This window comes from Pelophylax lessonae (assembly GCF_965119305.1).
Source record: "Pelophylax lessonae genome assembly, chromosome: 2".
Classification (NCBI taxonomy): domain Eukaryota; kingdom Metazoa; phylum Chordata; class Amphibia; order Anura; family Ranidae; genus Pelophylax; species Pelophylax lessonae.
In genome coordinates, this window is record NC_138769.1 from 411611633 (window position 1) to 411630856 (window position 19224).

The 19224-nt window shown below is 41.8% G+C and overlaps 1 protein-coding gene across 4 annotated transcripts in view; it reads left to right on the plus strand.

The window, feature by feature from the left end:
• GTF2IRD1 (GTF2I repeat domain containing 1) overlaps positions 1–19224 on the plus strand; it is a 164660-nt gene that overhangs the window by 126555 nt on the left and 18881 nt on the right. For 3 of the 4 annotated variants that reach the window (XM_082245206.1, XM_082245207.1, XM_082245208.1), the window contains exons 18-24: positions 1628–1686; positions 4511–4573; positions 8432–8515; positions 9129–9312; positions 9465–9493; positions 11990–12067; positions 14646–14838. In XM_082245206.1, coding sequence (XP_082101332.1) covers positions 1628–1686; positions 4511–4573; positions 8432–8515; positions 9129–9312; positions 9465–9493; positions 11990–12067; positions 14646–14838 — 690 coding nt within the window. Of the gene's footprint in view, positions 1–1627; positions 1687–4510; positions 4574–8431; positions 8516–9128; positions 9342–9464; positions 9494–11989; positions 12068–14645; positions 14839–19224 lie in introns of those variants that run through there. The other variant, XR_014224913.1, reaches the window with a different exon arrangement.

Sequence of the window (19224 nt, forward strand, 5' to 3'; positions counted from 1 at the left end):
TTATGTGAAGTCCGTGCAAGTCGCGCCGAAGTCGAGGTGCACACGACTTCACAGGTCGCCCCCGAAGTCGTGCCGTGGTAGTGTGAACCGGCACTTATAGTGATGTTTTTTTACTCAGACTGCACATCACAGGAATTAAAAGTCGCCACAGACACAATCATTTACTAATCCAAATTTAAAGTAAACATATTTATTTCCCAAGCATATAAACTGTGGTATCTTCATAATCTGCTATATCAGCTGTTTCAAACACATTCCCCCTTTCCCCAAAATATGCAGCCCAAGCATGTCTGAAGCTAAAACTTTATTTTTATCTCTACATAAGTAATAATATATAAAAAATATAAAATCAAGGGTTATTTGTAAACAGGGTATAGATACATGTGTACCAAGTTATTTTGCAGTAAAGCATCTTTGTTGATTAAGCTGTTTTTTTTTTTTTTTGTTTTAACACAACAAAATACAATTTCAAAATAATATTTTCATAAAATTGTCATATTTTAGATTGCCATAGTTTGTTACAATGCCAAGTGAGTATTCATGTACTTTTTAAATTATTTTTCGATGGAGTTTTTACTTATTATCTCAGCTGTTTAGCTAGCATGGTCTTAGGTTTTTAAATGAATAGGGCATGTATCACTTCTTAGACATTATTATCATGTACTATAAGTGAAGAACTGTCAAACCAAGAAAGAAAGTGCCTATGATTAATGGAGTATGGTCTAGATCAGGGTTTCTCAACCAGGGTTCCACGGAACCCTGGGGTTCCTCCAGAGGTTACTAGGGGTTCCTTGAGCAACAAGCAAATACTGCCTCTCAGATGAGCTCCCAGTGATACCATTGATCTTTTTAGCTATCTGTAAGGGGGGTAATTCTTCCCAATGTCCACACGTGTAAGGAGCATTCTTCCCACTGACCATCACACTAATGTATCATGAGTTATAAATATAGTAATTTTTAGCAGGGGTTCCCTGAGACCAGAAGGTTATTTCAAGGGTTCCTCTGTGTTGAAAAGGTTGAGAAAGGCTGCTCTAGATTGTAAATACATACATAAATACATCTATAAAGAGAGGATTTTACTTTATCAGGTGCTGAAAACCTCTACAATGGAGCAGGTTTATTACCCGACTATTTAGGGAAAACTAAGCAGGGTAATTTAGAGAAAACATCTAAAATCCACTTAAAGTTTCTGTTAAGGTTGCCATAGATGTTTAGAATCTTGTCCTATTCAGTAGGGACCAGCCAAGATTCGAACCATGTATGGGCAGGCTGATTGTACTCAAGTCGATCCACTTGACTTGGGATTGACTTGGGTACAACCAGCATGTCAGATTTTCATGATACTATTATTGTCATTGGCTATAGTCACTAGCCTCAATCATTGTGTTCTCCCAGCCGGGCGGCTTCCCCCGCCCGCCACCAGGAAAACACAATATGGATCATGCATTGTCTGCCTTAGAAAGGTTTTTAATCCACCTTCCTTTATGTATATTAAATGTATGAGGCACTTTGCAGGTTTGTCTTTGTAAAATGAGATAGTAAGTTTTTTTTCTTAAGCAGACACATACTCTTATTTTTTTTATTTTTATATAAGTAACTATTATTATTATTATTTTACTTACCTCAGGCCAGAACTGATTTCTGAAGGACTTAAGGACTGCATTGAGGATAGCACTGGTCCTTTGGGTAAGCTCACTTGCACAAAATTTTATTAGTCAGGCATCACCAAAATGAAAGTATAGATATATCATGCTTATTTTTTCTTCCTAGTAGCAATGGTAAATTTTGTAAACAAAGTTTATATCAAACTATTGGCTCTATTTCTATTACAAGTTGTAGAGAATCAAACCAACTTTAGTAGTACAATTTCCAGATTAGTGTATAGCTGGTCATTCCCAATCATCATTTGCAGCTTCTCCTTCTTCCCACCTTGCGTCATAGGATTTGTCACATGACAAGGGGAGACAGGAAGAAGACTGGTCTGCTCTCATTTCCCAGTGCACTGTGTTTTTAGCATCTGCTCTATTTCACCCACAGCAGGCTGCTAATGGGCAGAGGAGAGAGCCAAACCCCTTCCTCGAGTAGCTATAAGGCCCCTGTCCTTCTGACAGGAATGATGCTGCAGTCACTCCTGTCAGTAAGGTGCAGGAGAAGTGAAGGCACAGAAAAGCTCCCAATGGGCCCCCCAGGGGCATTTCTAGGACTCCAAAAGACCTGGAGCACCTTTGTGCACCCCAAGGAGAGCAGTAATGCAACACGCTGTGCATGCTTAAGGGGCATGGTTAAAAAAATAATAATATTACTTATAAAATATGCTTTGATTGCTGTGCCACAAGTGAAGGACTCACATATGCATATAAACCTCAGCAGAATTATTAAAAAGATTTTCCATCACATATGGTTATGTGTACATTGAAAATGGACAGACAGCTAAAACTGTGGACACAATGAACACCTTGGTGAAACATATGTAAAGTACAGTATAGTGCATATAGTTCAGGATTCTGTATGGCAGAGTTCAGGGGTTATTGGTGTGCAATGCACAGAATGCAAAGGTCGGGCGTACATAGTGTACAGAGTGCTGCAGTCACTGAAGGTTTTAGGAATCCATAATGTAGAGTACTGTACTGGGGTCAGGGGTGTGTAAAGCATATAGTGCAGGGGTCCGAGGTGTGTAATATAAAGAGTTCAAGGTTCAGGAATAGGTAAAGTACAGGGTGCTGCAGTCAGTAATATGTAATGCACAGAATGCAGGGTACGGGTGTATATAATGTTCAGTGGGGGTTAGGAATACAAAATTAAAAGAGTGCAGGAGAAAGGGTTGTGTAATGCCAATGTAATGGTCAGGAGAGCGCCAACTTCCTCCAGCAAGCAATACTCTACCCCACTCTATTCTATCAAAAATACACACTTTATTCCCCCAGAAAAATCCAGAACTAATGTGCACACTCACTCCTCCCAGCACAAATCCTCTCCGAATTCTGGCATGGATCTTCTGCATCCCAATCCCCTCTTCCAGCATCAATCCTCTTTCTTTCCCTGCACAGTCCCCCATCTGAAATACCTCCCCCGTTCCCAGTGCCATTTGACTGAAGTGGTTAAAGTGATTGTAAAGTCTTGTTTTTTTCCAATAAAAATAACAAACATGTTATACTTACCTGCTCTATGCAGTTGGTTTTTCACAGAGCAGCCCCGATCCTCCTCTTCTCGGGTCCCTCTTCTGTGCTTCTAGCCTATCCCTCCTGTCGAGTGCCCCCACAGCAAGCAGCTTGCTGTGGGGGCACCCGTGCTGAGTCACAGCTCAATGTGTCCATTCAGACACAGAGCTGTGGCCCTGCCCTCTCTCTCTCTTGATTAGCTGACTGACTTTGATTGACAACAGCGGGAGACAGTTGTGCCACTGCTGTGTCTCAGCCAATCAGGAGGGAGAGTCTCGGACGGCTGAGACACTTCTGGACATTGCTGGAGCTAGATGTGGTTTAGGTAAATATTAGGGGTGCTGGGGAGGCTGCTTCACACAGAAGGATTTTATCTTAATGCATAGAATGCTGGAAGATAAAAAACTTTCTGACTTTACAACTCCTTTAAACTAAACACTGCAAAAAAATATATAAAAAATCACAATGGGGTGGATTTACTAAAGGAAAATAGACTGTGCACTTCGCAAGCCCAGTTGCACTCTCTAAGTGAAGTTGCTTCAGAAATTAGCAAATAAAGAGAAGCTCTGCTGACTTGCATCATCCAATCATATGCAAGAAAAAAATGTTGTTTTTAATTTTGCTTGCATGTTAGAGGATATTCTTTGTAATGTGAAGCTTTACCTTATTTACTAAGCTCTGGAGCAATTGCACTTGGAAAGTGCACATTCTATTTGACTTTAATAAATCAACCCCTATGTGTTAAGTGAAAATACTAACATTATATGGACACATCAGTTAGCAAAATGTAATATTTCTTATGTTTAAATTTCCCTTTCTTTGCCTTTATGCAGAAACAAATGGGGCCTGAATGAAAAAAAAAAAACGAAGAGATTCCCCTATCCACACAAGGAAGGTGGATGGAGGAATTCCCCCACCAGGACACTGTATTCTGACAGTAGGAATCGCTGCTGTCACAATACACTAATCAGTGGCTACAGCTGCTGATCGACAAAAGCTTTTCAACATGTCCCTTTGACAGAAATTGATCAAACGATCTACTTCTCTCATACAGGGACAACCACACACTGATTAACATTCAGCTTGTCACTGCTGACAAAAACAAACAAAAAAAACTTTGGGCTTATTTATTTTGGCAATTCAGAATATAATATTAATGTCCAAATTGCGGTAACCCATGGCAAATATCTATTTAGAAAAATAGAAAATATATAGAAAAAGTCTATGAAATTATTAGACTGGCGTACGTAAAAATCAAATTAGTTGCTATTGGTTACCTCTTATTTCACTATCAATGACCATCAGTGTTTTACCAGTATGCAGCAATTCTAATGTCTGATCAATCGTTTCAGGGGTCAATGATAATGATTGTCACAATTCCCTATCAGATGATACTAAGAGGCCTAACTTTCAAGGTAAGAGCCATTGTATTTAGATTAGTTTGTGGATTGGTACAAAACTTAATGTACTAACTGTACTTGTTTTGAACTTGAACTAAGTAATCATGTTCTGTTATAGGGGCCATAGAGAAAGAGGAGTAAGAATATAGGAACTTATTGCCAGGGATTCATTTTCAGATTGTCCTAACTGGTATACAGTACTGTATATACAATATGTTATATTGTTATCTGCTCCTTCAAGGACTGTGGTACATGGGGGAATTCAGAAAACAAGGAAACAAGCCCAGTTTGGTTTAAAGAATAGGTTCGTCTTTGGGAACATGTTACATTTTCCACCCATTTTTTAGGGTGGAACATGTAATATGTTCCTGCTCCTGCAGCTCTTCCCTGATCCCCCTTCCCTGTGTCACACCAGACGGGGATCTTCTCCCTGCACCCACTGTCACAATTTGAAAAGAGCGTGCCCATGCGGGGCTTCTCCCAAACGGCCGCATCATTCATTTATAGAGGTGTGTGAATGAATGCCTACAAGTATCGTTAACCTTAACGTCTTATGGCTTGTAGTTCTCAATGAACTGCGAGGGTGCCGCTGAGGACTCTCATAGTCCATTTAGCTTCCCTGACTGAAGTAACTGTCTGCCCATATCAAAGGTATGGGCAGACAGTTACACTGACAGTCTACAAGAGCCTGACATTTCACCTGTGATCTGCTGATCAAGGGTGCAATGCTTTACAGGTTCCTAAGAAAAGAAATAGTAAATGTTAAATTTTTTACCTGCAAACTAATGTGCATTTATTTTTATTTAGTTTTTTAAAAGGTGAACTTATCCTTCAAGCATTACTGGTACTAGCAGAGCAATTCCACTCTTGCTAAAAAAAACACAATCTACTCTGGGTGATCTTTATACATCGCAAGGATTTTAATTAACTTTGTTGCAGAGTCCTATCTGTTTCTATATGATTCACTGTATGATTCACGGTGTCCTTGGAATAAATATATAAACTAGTGCAGCGCCATTCAGAAAAAATCAATTATAATTCTCAGCACTTGTGTAAAAAAACATCACAAGAACATAAATCAATCACAAAATAATAAATTAGTTTTAAAAGTAAAAACTAGAACATTAAGCCTTCCTTAATAAGGATGGGTGAATGGTTCTCCTGGGGCCGAGCTTTGGCCTGTTCAGCCATTCACTGAAGACCCGAATTTGCAGGGCGTTTGCCCCGACTAATACCCTGCAAGTCACTGAGCGCTGCACAGTGCAATCTGTGCCCTGATTGGGCAAAGCCTTGCTCAATCAGGGCACAGTGTAAGCTAGTTGTTAAAGAGTGTGGCCAGGAAACCGCCTGCAGCATCCTTAACAACCAATAAGTCATCAGCTGTCAATGGGTTTCCTTGCTGAGAGCTGAACATAAAAAAAAAAACGCCGGTAAAAGAATTAAGGAAAAAAACGGCGTGGGGTCCTCCCTAGTCCATACCAGACCCTTCATTTTGGTATGGATTTGGAGGGGAACCCCACACCAAAATTAAAAAAAAAAATGGTGTTGGGTCCCTCCCAAAATCAATACTACAAACAGTGGATAAGGCTGGCGCTCAGGATGGTTACTAGGGATCAGTGTGACCAGCATGTGATAAAATTGTCATAACTCTAGATGACAATGATGCAATTATGCATGGAACATACTGTGAGAATATGGAAGTCCATCAAGGAAGAAGAGGCAGTCCGCAGCGAAGGGCAAGCTCCGCAACACAGGAAAAGTCAGGGCTCTGTGAAAGGGATGAGAGAAAATAAGCGCCTTTAAGTGCAGTCTGCTTTAATCCACGATAACACATACAATGTAACAACTCACATGGGGTACAGTTGTTTTAGGCTCAAACAACGGTGGCGACAGATGGTAGTAGGTCCAGTATCCGAAGGTGGAATACGGATGGAAGCCAAGGGATACAGCGGGGAGACAGACTGAGCCGGCTGTTGTCTTCCGGGAATGTGAACACTTGAAAAAAGAGCGCGCATGCTCGCTGTGAGCTTGGCGCATGCTCTGAAACACGTCATGTTCTCCCCATTGACTTTGGTGACGTCACGCGGCTCTGCGCTGCGTTCCAGCCCGATACGCGGAAGTACCAGATCCCGGAAGACAACAGCCGGCTCAGTCTGTCTCCCCGCTGTATCCCTTGGCTTCCACCCATATTCCACCTTCGGATACTGGACCTACTAACATCTGTCGCCACCATTGTTTGAGCCTAAAACAACTGTACCCATGTGAGTTGTTACATTGTATGTGTTATCGTGGATTAAAGCAGACTGCACTTAGAGGCGCTCCGTGTTTCTTTTCTCTCAAAATCAATACTAGACCCTCACCCGGGCATGCAGCCTGGCAGGTCAGGAAATGGGGGGGGAGCAAGCGCCCCACCCCCACTACTGAACCATACCAGGACACCAGATCCTGCCCCCCCCCCCCTTGTGAATGATTATCGGGTACACAGAACCCTACCCGTTTACCAAAAAAGTGTAAAAAAATAATAAACACAAGAGACTAGTTTTTGATATTTCCTTTATTAAAAATAAAAAATAGTGCCCCTCGATGAAAATCCATCGTCAATCACGTAAACCTGCCGCATCACTGACCCAAAAAAAAAAAATCAAAAACGCTACCGACTCCTGCCCTTTGACATTTGTCAAAAGGATTTGTCAAAAACTTGTCTCGTGTGTTTATTTTCTCTTTGACACTTTTATGGTGAAAGGGTAGGGGTAGTATGTACCCGATACTCATTCACAAAAGGGGTGGGATCTGGGATCCAGATTCCGATAAGTCCCCTGCCCGCAGACCCTCACAATAACAGCGCAGGGTGGGGCGCTCACTTGCCTCCCCCCTTTTCTGACCTGCCGGAGTGCATGCTCGTATAAGGGTCTGGTATGGATTCTGAGGGGGCCCCACGACATTTTTTTTTTAAATTTTTGCCTGGTATGGACTGAGGGAGGGGACCCCATGCTGTTTTTTTGTTCTTTTTTTGTATCCCATGTGTGCTGAAATGTGCAATCAAACAGCGAATCCAAAGTTCATGAAGTGAAAAATCCACCTCGTGAAACAGATGCACACACTGCTCACCTTCTAGTTAGACCCCTACAATTATACAAAGTTAGCTCTTTTCCACTCCATGCAGCATGACACCCATGTAAGAAAGCACAAAAGCCAAAAACCATAGTGTTTACTGCATACTTAAGATTTTGTATTTATTTATTACAGGTACTTATATAGTGTCGTCAATTTTTATATTGCGTTTACATATATATTATACATTCACATCAGTCCCTGCTCTCAAGGAGCTTACAATCTAAGGTCCCTAACTCACATTTATACATACACTAGGGCTAGTTTAGACAGAAACCAATTAACCTACCAGCATGTCTTTGGAGCGTGGGAGGAAACCAAAGTACCTGGAGGAAACCCACGCAGGCACTGGGAGAACATGCAAACTCCAAGCGAGTAATGCCGTGGTTGGAAATTAAACTGATTACCCGAGGGCTCCAATAAATAAATATAGTAAATAAATCACTTACACAATGAGCAGGCTGCAATAAACAATGCAGCAAGAGAGTATATAAGAGATACAGCAGTGAAAAAAATTCTCTAGATTTCACATCAGTGTGCACCTAATACAAACAACAAATAATCTGACAAATCTCATAGTATTTACAATAAAATTTGAGGGATCCATATTGTAAGTTACTGCCGCATATTAGGCTATTTTATTAGATCCAAAACAATTATAGATGCCTGTGGAATAAAGCATTTAAAGTACAAATGGTCTGTTAATGATGCATCTGTTTTATCAACATAATTTAAGATAGTGTTTTCCTGTTTTCCTTCTAGAGAATTATGATGCCAGGCTCTCACGGATAGATATTGCCAATACCCTACGTGAACAAGTACAAGACCTATTCAATAAAAAGTATGGTAAGTGTGTAGAGACACTGCTGTGAAAATCAAAGATGAATCATGCAGGAAGGCTGTCTAAGACCAATTAGAAGTGCACATAGATAGAAGAAACAGATACGTTTTTATAGTGGCATGTGCTATCCATCATCTAAGTTTCTCCTCTAAAATAATGCAAGTTACTATATATAGAACTGTTTCTGTCTTTGGCTTTACATCACATACTCTATATCAGAGATCCTCAAATTACGGCCCTCCAGCTGTTGCAGAACTACACATCCCATGAGGCAATGTAATACTCTGACATTCACAGACATGACTAGGCATGATGGGAATTGTAGTTCCTGAACAACTGGAGGGCCATAGTTTGAAGACCCCTGCTCTAGATCATATTTTAATATTAAATGATTTATGCAGTTGTATATTGAATAATCCATGTATTCCCATAATGCTGTGTTGTAAAACTTGCACTATCATTTGGGAACAGCTGTAGAGAATATCTGGTTTGTTGTTTAATGGAAAAGGCTTTTGTCCATTCATATTCATAGATTACTGGGAAAATAAGAGTGCACCTATTAATGTTTATACACCAGAAACATCAATGACAGTTTGTGCGTGTGTGTTTTATTGGCAGGTGAAGCTCTCGGGATAAAATACCCAGTACAAGTACCCTACAAGCGCATTAAGAGCAATCCTGGCTCTGTCATAATAGAAGGCCTGCCTCCAGGGATCCCATTCCGTAAACCCTGTACTTTTGGATCACAGAATCTAGAACGGATTTTAGCAGTAGCAGATAAAATCAAATTTACAGTGGCAAGGTACATGCATTGATCTACAATTACCAGTAGTAGCTGGAAGTCTGCTTACAAAAAAATATTTGAACTAATCCGCTACAAAATAGATAATGTTGATTCATTTATAATAAATAAATGATAATCATTATTATATTTTTCTTTTGCTTATATTTTAGGCCATTTCAGGGACTTATCCCCAGACCTGGTAAGATATTTTCTTCTGTTTTATTTTATATTTGGTTATAAACATACTGTCCAGAGACTCTAGTTGGATAAGGCCCCTTTTGTAAATTTTTCAGGTGGACCCGATCAAACCATCCATTGCTCTCTGCTTTTGGAGCAGCGGAAGTCAACAGACATGTGTCCGCTGACACCCGCCGACATCCGATCTGATCCTGTCCACTAAAAACAGACAGATGGCAATCTGTTCCCTATCTGTCTGGCGGATCGGATGACAGTTGGATGGAAAGGGGCAGGTTGTCCATTTCCATCCGACAGCTCATAGAGGACAGCGGGCTCTGTCCGTGTCTGTTCTGCATCGGAGGAGCAGGCATGGACCTGTTATCTACCTGCTTAGTCGGGATAAGCTCCCCTGCTGAGTGGGTGGATCCGCTTGCGGACTCCAGCGGTGTGAAAGGGACCTTAGTGACATTTTATGTTTGGAGATAGGGAACAAGTGCAGCGCTCACAACAGGGAAAAGATGCGTGAATTGCACACGGAATCCAAAAACAGGAGCTCTGGCTCGTTATAGTGTCCTCAATACACCAGAATTCAGTATAAAGCAAAAGTAGTAGCTGGCAACTCCAACATCTGTGTGAATTCACAGCCAGGCTGTGAACAAGGCTACTCGCTGAAACATGTAAGCATTTTATCTACTTCTGTGCAAGAAATAAAGATATTCATACAGATGTTGGAGTTGTCGACTACTACGTTTGCTTTATGACATTTTTATGTTTCTTTTCTATTTGTAATATTTTACAATCTGAATGAGTGTGCAGTGACACATCAAAAATCTAATTTTACTACATGGCGCTCTATTTTATTGTGCATTTGGCTCAATTTACAAAGCTTTACACAAAGATAAGGATATGTTTTTTCAGCAATGTGTCTGTAATTTTTAAATTTCATTAGGCTCTGAAAATATCATTCACTTTTTTGGAAATAAAGATCTTTGTCCGTGTTTCATTTTTTTTATTTGTACCTTTATCCTACTATATTTTGCATACTGTATACAGTAAATGAACTTAAAATGCCATTGGGTGCTTCTGCTCTTTTTTGAACTTCAATAAACATTTTAAGTCAGGAAAGTTTTTTATCCTAATGCATTCTGTGCATTAGGATAAAAAGCCTTCTGTGTGTAGCAGCTCCGCCAGCACCCCTTATACTTACCTGTGCCCTCTCTTTGTCCAGCGATATCTAAGAGTCCCTCGGCCATCCTGGGACTCTCTCTCCTCATTGGCTGAGATAGAGCTGTGGGTTCTATTGGCTTCTACGCTGTCAATCAAAGTCAGTGAGCCAATCAGGAGAGAGAGGGGGCGGGGACACACAGAGCTGCAACTTGGCTCGGGTGCCCCCATAGCAAGCTGCTTGCTGTGGGGGGCACTCGATAGGAGGAGGGGGCCAGGAGCAGCAACGAGGGACCCGAGAAGAGGAGGTAAGTATAACATGTTTGTTCCTTTGGTTTTTTTTTTTTTTTTTTTAAAACAAGACTTTACAATCACTTTAAAGCGGAGTTGCGGCCACGGGGGTTACATTTAGCTAAAAATACCCCCGGGACAGTCAGGGCTAGTACATTCCACAATGGATAGCCTCTGTACTGTCCCGGGTCGCACTAACCTTTTAGAAGAAATACTTACCTTAAAAATTTCTTCTCCAGCGCTGCCATCTCGGATGTGGGCAGCTGAAGCCAGCGCGTACTCTTCTATGTCCTCTTCCGTGTCCTCTTCTCCCAGAATGCGCCTGCCCCGGCCCGCTCATCACTTCCGTTGCGGGCGCGTCATCCCTCCACAGCTTCTGGGCATGCCCAGAAGCTGTTTAGCAGGGAATGAGGTGCCGCACCAGAAGTGACGAGCGGGGCTGGTGCCGGCGCAAAGAGGAAGTGACGGCGCGGGCCGCGGCCGCAGAGGGAGGAAGTGGAAGAAGGGTGAGTATATTTTCCTTCAATAACAAGGTAAGTAAACAAAAAAAAAAATCGTAAATATCCATTTCTTTTTCAGGTGACCAAGAGCAAGAGAATGGCCCAAAATCGATTATGTCGATTTTGTGGCCGGAACTCCGCTTTAAGGCTACATTCACATGTTGGCGTTGCTTTTAACAGGCGTTTTTTAGGCCTTTTTCAGGTGTTTTTATGGGCATTTACAAGCATTACAAGCATTTTTGTGCAGGCGTTTTTAGGTTGACAAGTGACCAATGGAAAAAAATAAAAATGCCTGTAATCTGCCCAAAAATAAGCTCATGTACTTTTTGAGCGTTGGGCGTTTTGCTTAAAACGTCAAAACACTCAGAAGTGAACAGGGGCCATTGAAATGAATAGGATTTGTCTTGTTGGGCGTTTTTTGAGCTGATCCTAGAGCAGAAAAACACCCCCAAAACGCCCCAAAACGCCTACATGTGAACTTAGCCTAAATGGAAATATAATAGATATAGGATATATGGTAATAACTGCACTTTAGTCATAAACATTTATCTTTTATCTCACAGATGATGAAGATGCAAATAGATTAGGAGAAAAAGTTATCCTTCGTGAGCAAGTCAAAGAACTCTTCAATGAAAAATATGGTTAGTGTGAACCATGTAATTTAGTATACAAGTCGACCACCCTTTACAACTGTTTTTTTATGAGAATAATTACCTTCATGGCACCAGGTATTTCAAATTACTGTTAGTTTGGTATTAACACAAAAAAAACCTTCTTTAAAAAATATCTTTAATATACTTATTCTCTCATGATATTAGTGAGATATATACCTTTCCTTATAAACACAGCATTTTTCAAAAGAACATCGCATTGCATGTTACAATAATTTGCTTCAATGGTGCAGTGAAAGCTCTTATTCTTCAATATAAAGTATAAGCCCCGGTTCACACTTATGCGATGCGGGAAGGCTGCGAATTCGCAGCCTGTTCCCGCATCGCAAACGGACCCCCGGCAGTTCACACTGCCATATGCTGGGGGTGTCAATGTAATCTTAATGACACCCCCAGTTTGATCGCATATCGCAGTGTGATCTTGCAGTTCGCACAGTATCGGATCGCACAAGTGTGAACCGCTGTGCGATCCGATCCTGATGCGGCTGCAAAAAAGGGTCCTGTGTGTGTTTGCTGCGGGTGCAGTGCGAATTTAGCCATACAAAGTGTATGGCTAAACTCGCACCGCACAGCCGATCGCATGTAATGAAGGAGCAGTGCGCTCCTACATTACATGCGAACGCCACAGCCGCATGAATGTGAACCGGCTCTAATAGTTACATAAAAGGAATGTTCATACATTGAACCCAAAACTAAAAATGGATTTATTTTCTGTTTTTAGGCTTTTTCCCCTCTGTTTTCACTTGGTAATCTGGCCCAGTAACACTTCTGGTTCATGCACACTGCTGCTTTTGTTTTTTTGCCTAAGCCCCTGAATGCACCTCAAAAAAAGCCTATGGGGTTAATTTACTAAAGGCAAATAGACTGTGCACTTTTGAAAGTGCAGCTGTACTCTGCAAGCGCAGGTGCTCCAAGGCTTAGTAAATGAAGTAAAGCTTCACTTTACAAAGAATACCGAATCAATTTTGCTTGCACATGATTGGATGATGGAAATCAGCAGAGCTCTCCCTCACTTACAAAGCTCAGTCTAGAGCAACTGCTCTTGCAGAGTGCAGCTGCACTTTCAAAAGTGCGTAGTCTATTTCTTTTTTGTAAATCAGCCCCTTTGTGTCAATGCACACATAGGCTATTAGAGGGGTTTAGGAGCTACAGTGTTTAGAGACAGTCAAAGCTCCTCTCCTTAACGCAGTAAAACGCAGTGGTGGAGCTTTTTCATACAAAACGCTAAACCCAGCTAAACGTGCCTAAGCACTAGGCCCGTTTAGCGCTTGACTCTTTATTCATTTGAGTGGCTAGAATACATTAAAATTCTAGCTGATGAAATAATTATATGCCCAAATGCATCTGAATGCGTCTAAACGTGTTTGAAAAACACGCGTCAGGAGAAATATCGTTTACAATAACCCAGTGTGCATGAGGACTTAGAGTGCCCTCGCTTTGGATGACAGGGCACTTTTGCACAGCAAGATTGTCAGTCTGGGGGGAGGTAAGTGATAGATAGACTAGAAGATTTAGATAAATTAACACATTGAAGCCAAACTGCAGCTCACACTGCAGTTACAGCAACAGTTTTTTGGGGGGGATAAAGGTTTTACGTGTAATAATAAATAAAATAAGTATAATAGAATAAATAAAAGCTGATCATTGTAAGCACCCCTATCAGTGGTAAATTAGGTAAATTATTTTTTGTTTAAAGACAACAGGCATAGTGGCTGGATCACCAGATAAAAATCAAGGAAAGATATCCTAGAAAAAGAATACTAATGCAGCCATCATATCTCTGAATTGGTAAGCTGAAATATAATAAATATTTGCTTTTGGGCTTAATACCACTTTAAAGGTGCATTCACACTTGCGAATGCAACCCAATGGCGATTAAATGCAAAAACCCCAGTAGGGGTTCCCATGATTAGCTGCATTAAAAGCAATAGGAGGCTGCTGGCTTCCACAGATAATCGCGCCCACGTAATCGCTCATGCAGGGCCGGTCATTTGCATGTAAATCACTACATGAACGATTACATGCGATTGGGCCTGATTAGCTCCTTGAGCCAGCAGCCTTGCATTTCTTTCAATGGGGCTACCTCTCTCAGCTAACCGCAGGAACCCTCACTGGGGTCCTCATATCTAATCGCCATGCGCCATGCAGGTGCATTCTCCACATTTTATAAACGTTACAACTATTACCTAAAGGCAACCCGTACTGACAGAAACAGAGACACTACCAATGCCATACCATTGGTTTCACTGATCTGGACAAATATGCTCAAGTTTGGACTTCAATGAAACTTCAGTTGTTTCTTGTTCAAGGGCTATAGCCCAGAAAACAGGGTTCTGAGACAGCCAGTCAAAGTACATTTTTGGAAAAGTAGTCACTAATGCATGGCAGGTTTGTAATGGATCCTCATAACTGTATTCCTACACTGGGTTGTGATACAGTGTTCTTGTTTTCCTCTATGCATTAACAATTTTCATGGTTTTAAAAATGCTGTTAACATTTTAAAGGTATATTTATAATCCTGATAACTTATAATGTGCTTTTGGTGCAGGTGAGGCTCTGGGATTGGGTCGCCCAGTACTTGTTCCCTACAAATTAATCAGGGATAACCCTGACTCTATAGAGGTCACTGGACTGCCAAATGACATCCCATTCAGAAATCCAAATACGTATGACATACATCGGTTGGAAAAAATTTTAACAGCACGAGAGAATATTCATATGGTGATAATAAACCAGTTACAGTAAGTATCCTGTACAAAATAATGCATAAGTCGATGTGTTATGCAATAGGGAATCATTTTAATGCTATGCCTGAGCCAATATTTAGTCTTCAGTCCTTTTGCAGGGTGGATTTTAGGGTCTGTTTCCAAAATGTGTTGATGTTCTAACTCAAACAAAACAAAATGTACACATTAGGGGCAAACTGAACCAATCTAATCTAAAAGACATAGACTAAGAAGGAACTTCAGTTACTAAAAGATTAGCAAGAGTTAAAGGTCAACTCCACCAAAAAGATATTTCTTAGATGTACATTACAGGACACAAGAAAAATATTCTGGAACCATGAGGTATTCTGCTGCCTTCAGTAGATGGACAATAGCAAACAAAAGCCATAAGGACTGCTCAGTATAACCCCTTCCACATCTACTAGCAAGATTCTATAGCAGCTGCAGAGCCACTGAGGTTCTTTTTTTGTACCTAATATCCACATTGTCTACTCCTGGGTTTTGCCCTAGGGGACCCTTACCCGGACTCTGCCAATAAGAAGATGCAGTGCCAGTCTGTAATATTGTCCTCTGGGCCCTGCTCTGTGTTAGAGGCTCACAGCACTCACTTAGGCAGGTGGTGCCATGCGTTGGGTTAGCAGCAGGATGCAGCACAGGCGCACCTATGGAACCCTGTGCCTGCTGACCCCTTTAAGGAGCATGCATAATGGGAGAATGAAGACTGTTGACTAGCATCCTAACCTTTGGGGGGTAGTAAGTCAGGGTCTTTGCCCCCTTAGAGTGCCTGGGTATGTTGTGCTCTGGTCCCCTAGTTGCTTAAATACACTGGCTGCATCTCACTCAACAGGAAACTGTAGGTGGAAGAGGTCGGGTTCCATTTTTGAATTTGGCACCATTTTTCCTTTGCTGAGCTCTCAGCCTGGGCACCCACACAGAATCCATGCAGTCGTCTACTGGATTGACACACTGCACATGCGCACACCATATTGTAACATATGCAAGGAGCCCCACTTTACATCTGTTCACCTCTGTTTGTCTATGCTTACCTAAAACAGCACAGCTATTTTTTGGGATGTCCCTGGGCTCTGTGTTGCCCACAGTGATACGTCACAGAGGACACAACCCTTCCTGCTCTGCAGTGCCTGACTTGAGTACCCTTAGAGGGAATTCTCCACATATTATGGGGGATCATGGGTGCAAGGAGGGGTCTGCAGCATAATCCCTAGAGGTCCTGATTCTCTTAGACCAGACAACTGTCCCAAAACTATCCTCCTTGCTATCCTCCTGAGAGTTTTCCTTAACCTTTGAAGGGGTGGTCCCTAGCTATCACTTATCAAAGGAGGAGTTTTTGGCTACATTATGTGAATTTATGGAGAAACTTTCATCCTCATTGGAGGATTCCCCAGAATCCATCTCTGATCTTCTTGTGGCTAAAGCTGCATCTGCACTTATTGATAAAAGAGGACAAGGATGGTGGTTTTCCCAGTTCTAAGGACTCAGTACATGAGTAAGCCCCATCAGCTTGAAATCTCTCAAACCTAAAGTAGAACTATAGGCAAAACTTTTTTTTTTCATTTTGAATAGAGCGGGTTATAACCACTGTCAGATTTTTTTTTTTTTCACCATCTGTGTCCCATTGGAGAGATTTTCCTTCACTTCCTGTTCCATTGCCAAATAGAAAATTAAAGGAAATCACAGCAAGTTAAGGGAATTCCTGGGGCCCCTTAGGTCACCAGAACTAGTGTCCCCATTAAAAGATTTTCCCTCTATTATTTTTTGGGGGACAACCCAAAAGGTGGGGTTTTTCTTTTACTTTAATCTTCAATGAAAATGGTAAACAGACAAATAGAGAGGAGGGATCTCCTTTACGGGGGCGAAGACAGCAATAAAAACTGACAGGGGTTCTAAGCACTCTCCACTCTTTTTAGTGTGTCTTTAGTGTGGCACTGAAATCAGGGAAATCCTTTCTCCTGATGGTCTGGAAAGTGCTCATGAGGGATGCCAGCCTGTAAGGCTTGGGAGGAGTTCTGGGTACCCTCTCAGTATAGGGTACTTGGTTGTCAGAGGAAGCTTGGTTCCAGATCAATATTTCGAAGTACTGAGTATTTGATTTGGTTGTCTCTTCAAACTGGACCTCTCCAGCTACAAGGTCACTTGCACAGGATTAGATTGGACAATGCCACTGCGGTGTTCTACATCAAATATCAAGGAGGCACAAGAAGTTGCCCAGCTGAAAGAGAGGTGGACCTAATTCTGGCCTGATCTGATCTTCAAGGTTTGCCCCTGACCAACATGCACATCTCAAGCGTGGAAAATAGTTTGCAGACTTCCTCAGTCATCATCTGTATTCTGGAGAATGGTCTCCACACCTGGAGGTGTTTCTAGCTCTCTGTTGCAGGTAGGGGACACTGGGCGTGGACCTCCTGGCTTCTAGGTTTAACAATAAACTGTACAGGTGTGATCTATTGATTGAAAAAAAAAAAAAAAACTGTACAGGTGTGTTGCCAGGACCAGGAATCCTTGGGCCCTCACAGTGTAAACTCTGACTCTTTTGGAACAGTGCAACAATGATCCATGCCCTTCCCTCTCTAAATTCCTACCCCCCTACTCTGCAGGATTGAGATGCAGTGGTCCTCATTGTACTAAGCAGGCCCAGTAGAACCTGGTGCTCTGATATAATCAAACTCCTATCAGACTCTCCATGGGCCTATCAGATTCGGGCAACCGTAGGCTTTTCAAGGCTAATAAGTTATTATCTCACATGGTCTACTATTGCACCTGGAAAGCATATTTGACTTGGTGCAAGGCAAGAGAATTTCATCTGAAAAAGTACTCTATGGAAAAAATCCTGTCTTTTTTCCTGTCTGCTGTGGATCAGCGTTGGGCCTTAAGTAACATCAAGGGTTCTTTTTCAGAGACTGTTGCCTCTCACCTCTTAGTAAGGGCCTTCATACAGGGGTATTCTCACAGTGTTCTTTTTATACATCCCCCAGTGTCCCCATTGAATCTAACTCTAGTTCGTCCTGTTAGTCATTCAAAGACCTCTTTTTGAGTCTATTTGGGATATTTCTCTGTTTATCCTTAAGCCGGCCATAGACTGTTTGAATCTTGGCAGGTTCAGCAGGAACCGCCGAGATTCAGACCATATATGGGTAGGCTGAATGTACCCAAATTGATTGATCAACTTGGGTACAACCAGCCTGTCAGATTTTTTCATAAAATGTTTGCTAGCAGCCGCTAGCAATAGCCACCGTGCTCTTCCACCCAGGATGGCTCTCTTGGCCCCCCACCAGAGGAACACAATGACTCCGCGGGAGGGATTTCCCCATCATCACTGATTGCGTTTGCAGGGAAGCAAATCCATCGCCGGCCCTACTCTCAAAGTTGCATTTCTCGTCGCAATCACTTCTGCCTGGCAGGTTTAAGAGTTGAGTGGCCTTGACCTTTAGGCTCCGTTCACATGTAGGCGTTTTGGGGCGTTTTTGGGGAGATTTCTGCTCTAGGATCAGCTCTCAAAACGCCCAACAAGACAAATCCTATTCATTTCAATGGCCCCTGTTCACATCTGAGCGTTTTGACGCTGTGAGCAAAACGCCCAACGCTCAAAAAAGTACATGAGCTTCTTTTTGGGCAGATTACAGGCGTTTTCCTTTGGTCTCTATTCAATCTAAAAACGCCTGCACAAAAAACGCCTGTAAATCTCGGTAAAATCGCGGTAAAAACCGTGTGAAAACGCTACGCTCAGGTGTGAATGTAGCCTTAAAGAGCCCTTTCTTATGTTACACAAGGACAAAATTGTTTTGAGGCCTCCCTTCTCCCTAATGTGGTTTCTTCCTTCCACTTTAACCAGAAAATTGTCTTGTCACCTATATGTCCTGTGCCTAAACATGCCAAGGAGATTTCACTCCATTGTTTGGATATGATGCATGCAGTTCAAGTTATCTCTAAGCGTCAACCCCTTGTCAGTAGTTAAAGCTCCTGTTTGTCTGTCTTGAAAGCCCCCGCAGGGGGGCTAAGTGGATTTATCTACTCATTATTCAGACCTATGACCTCAAGGGTAAGGTTCCCCTTTTCCAATCAAAGCACACTCTACTAGATATGTTAGTGCCTAATTTTCAATATCGGGTTTCAGTTTATTAGATTTGCAAGGGTACCACTTGATTTTCTGTTCACATGTTTGTTAAGTTTGGACATTAAGGTTCCTCAGGTGACCCTGTAAGCTGTAGTGTCCTCGCTGTGCCTTGTTGATTTTCAGGAGCATGTTAGCTGTTATTTATTATGTTGCCCACTCCTCAGCTGGACTGCTTTTGAATGTTCCAAGGTTGCAAAATACTTATCCTGTTTCCCAAAATCTATAATTAAGAAAATAATATTTTTGTCTTACCTGTAAAATCATTTTCT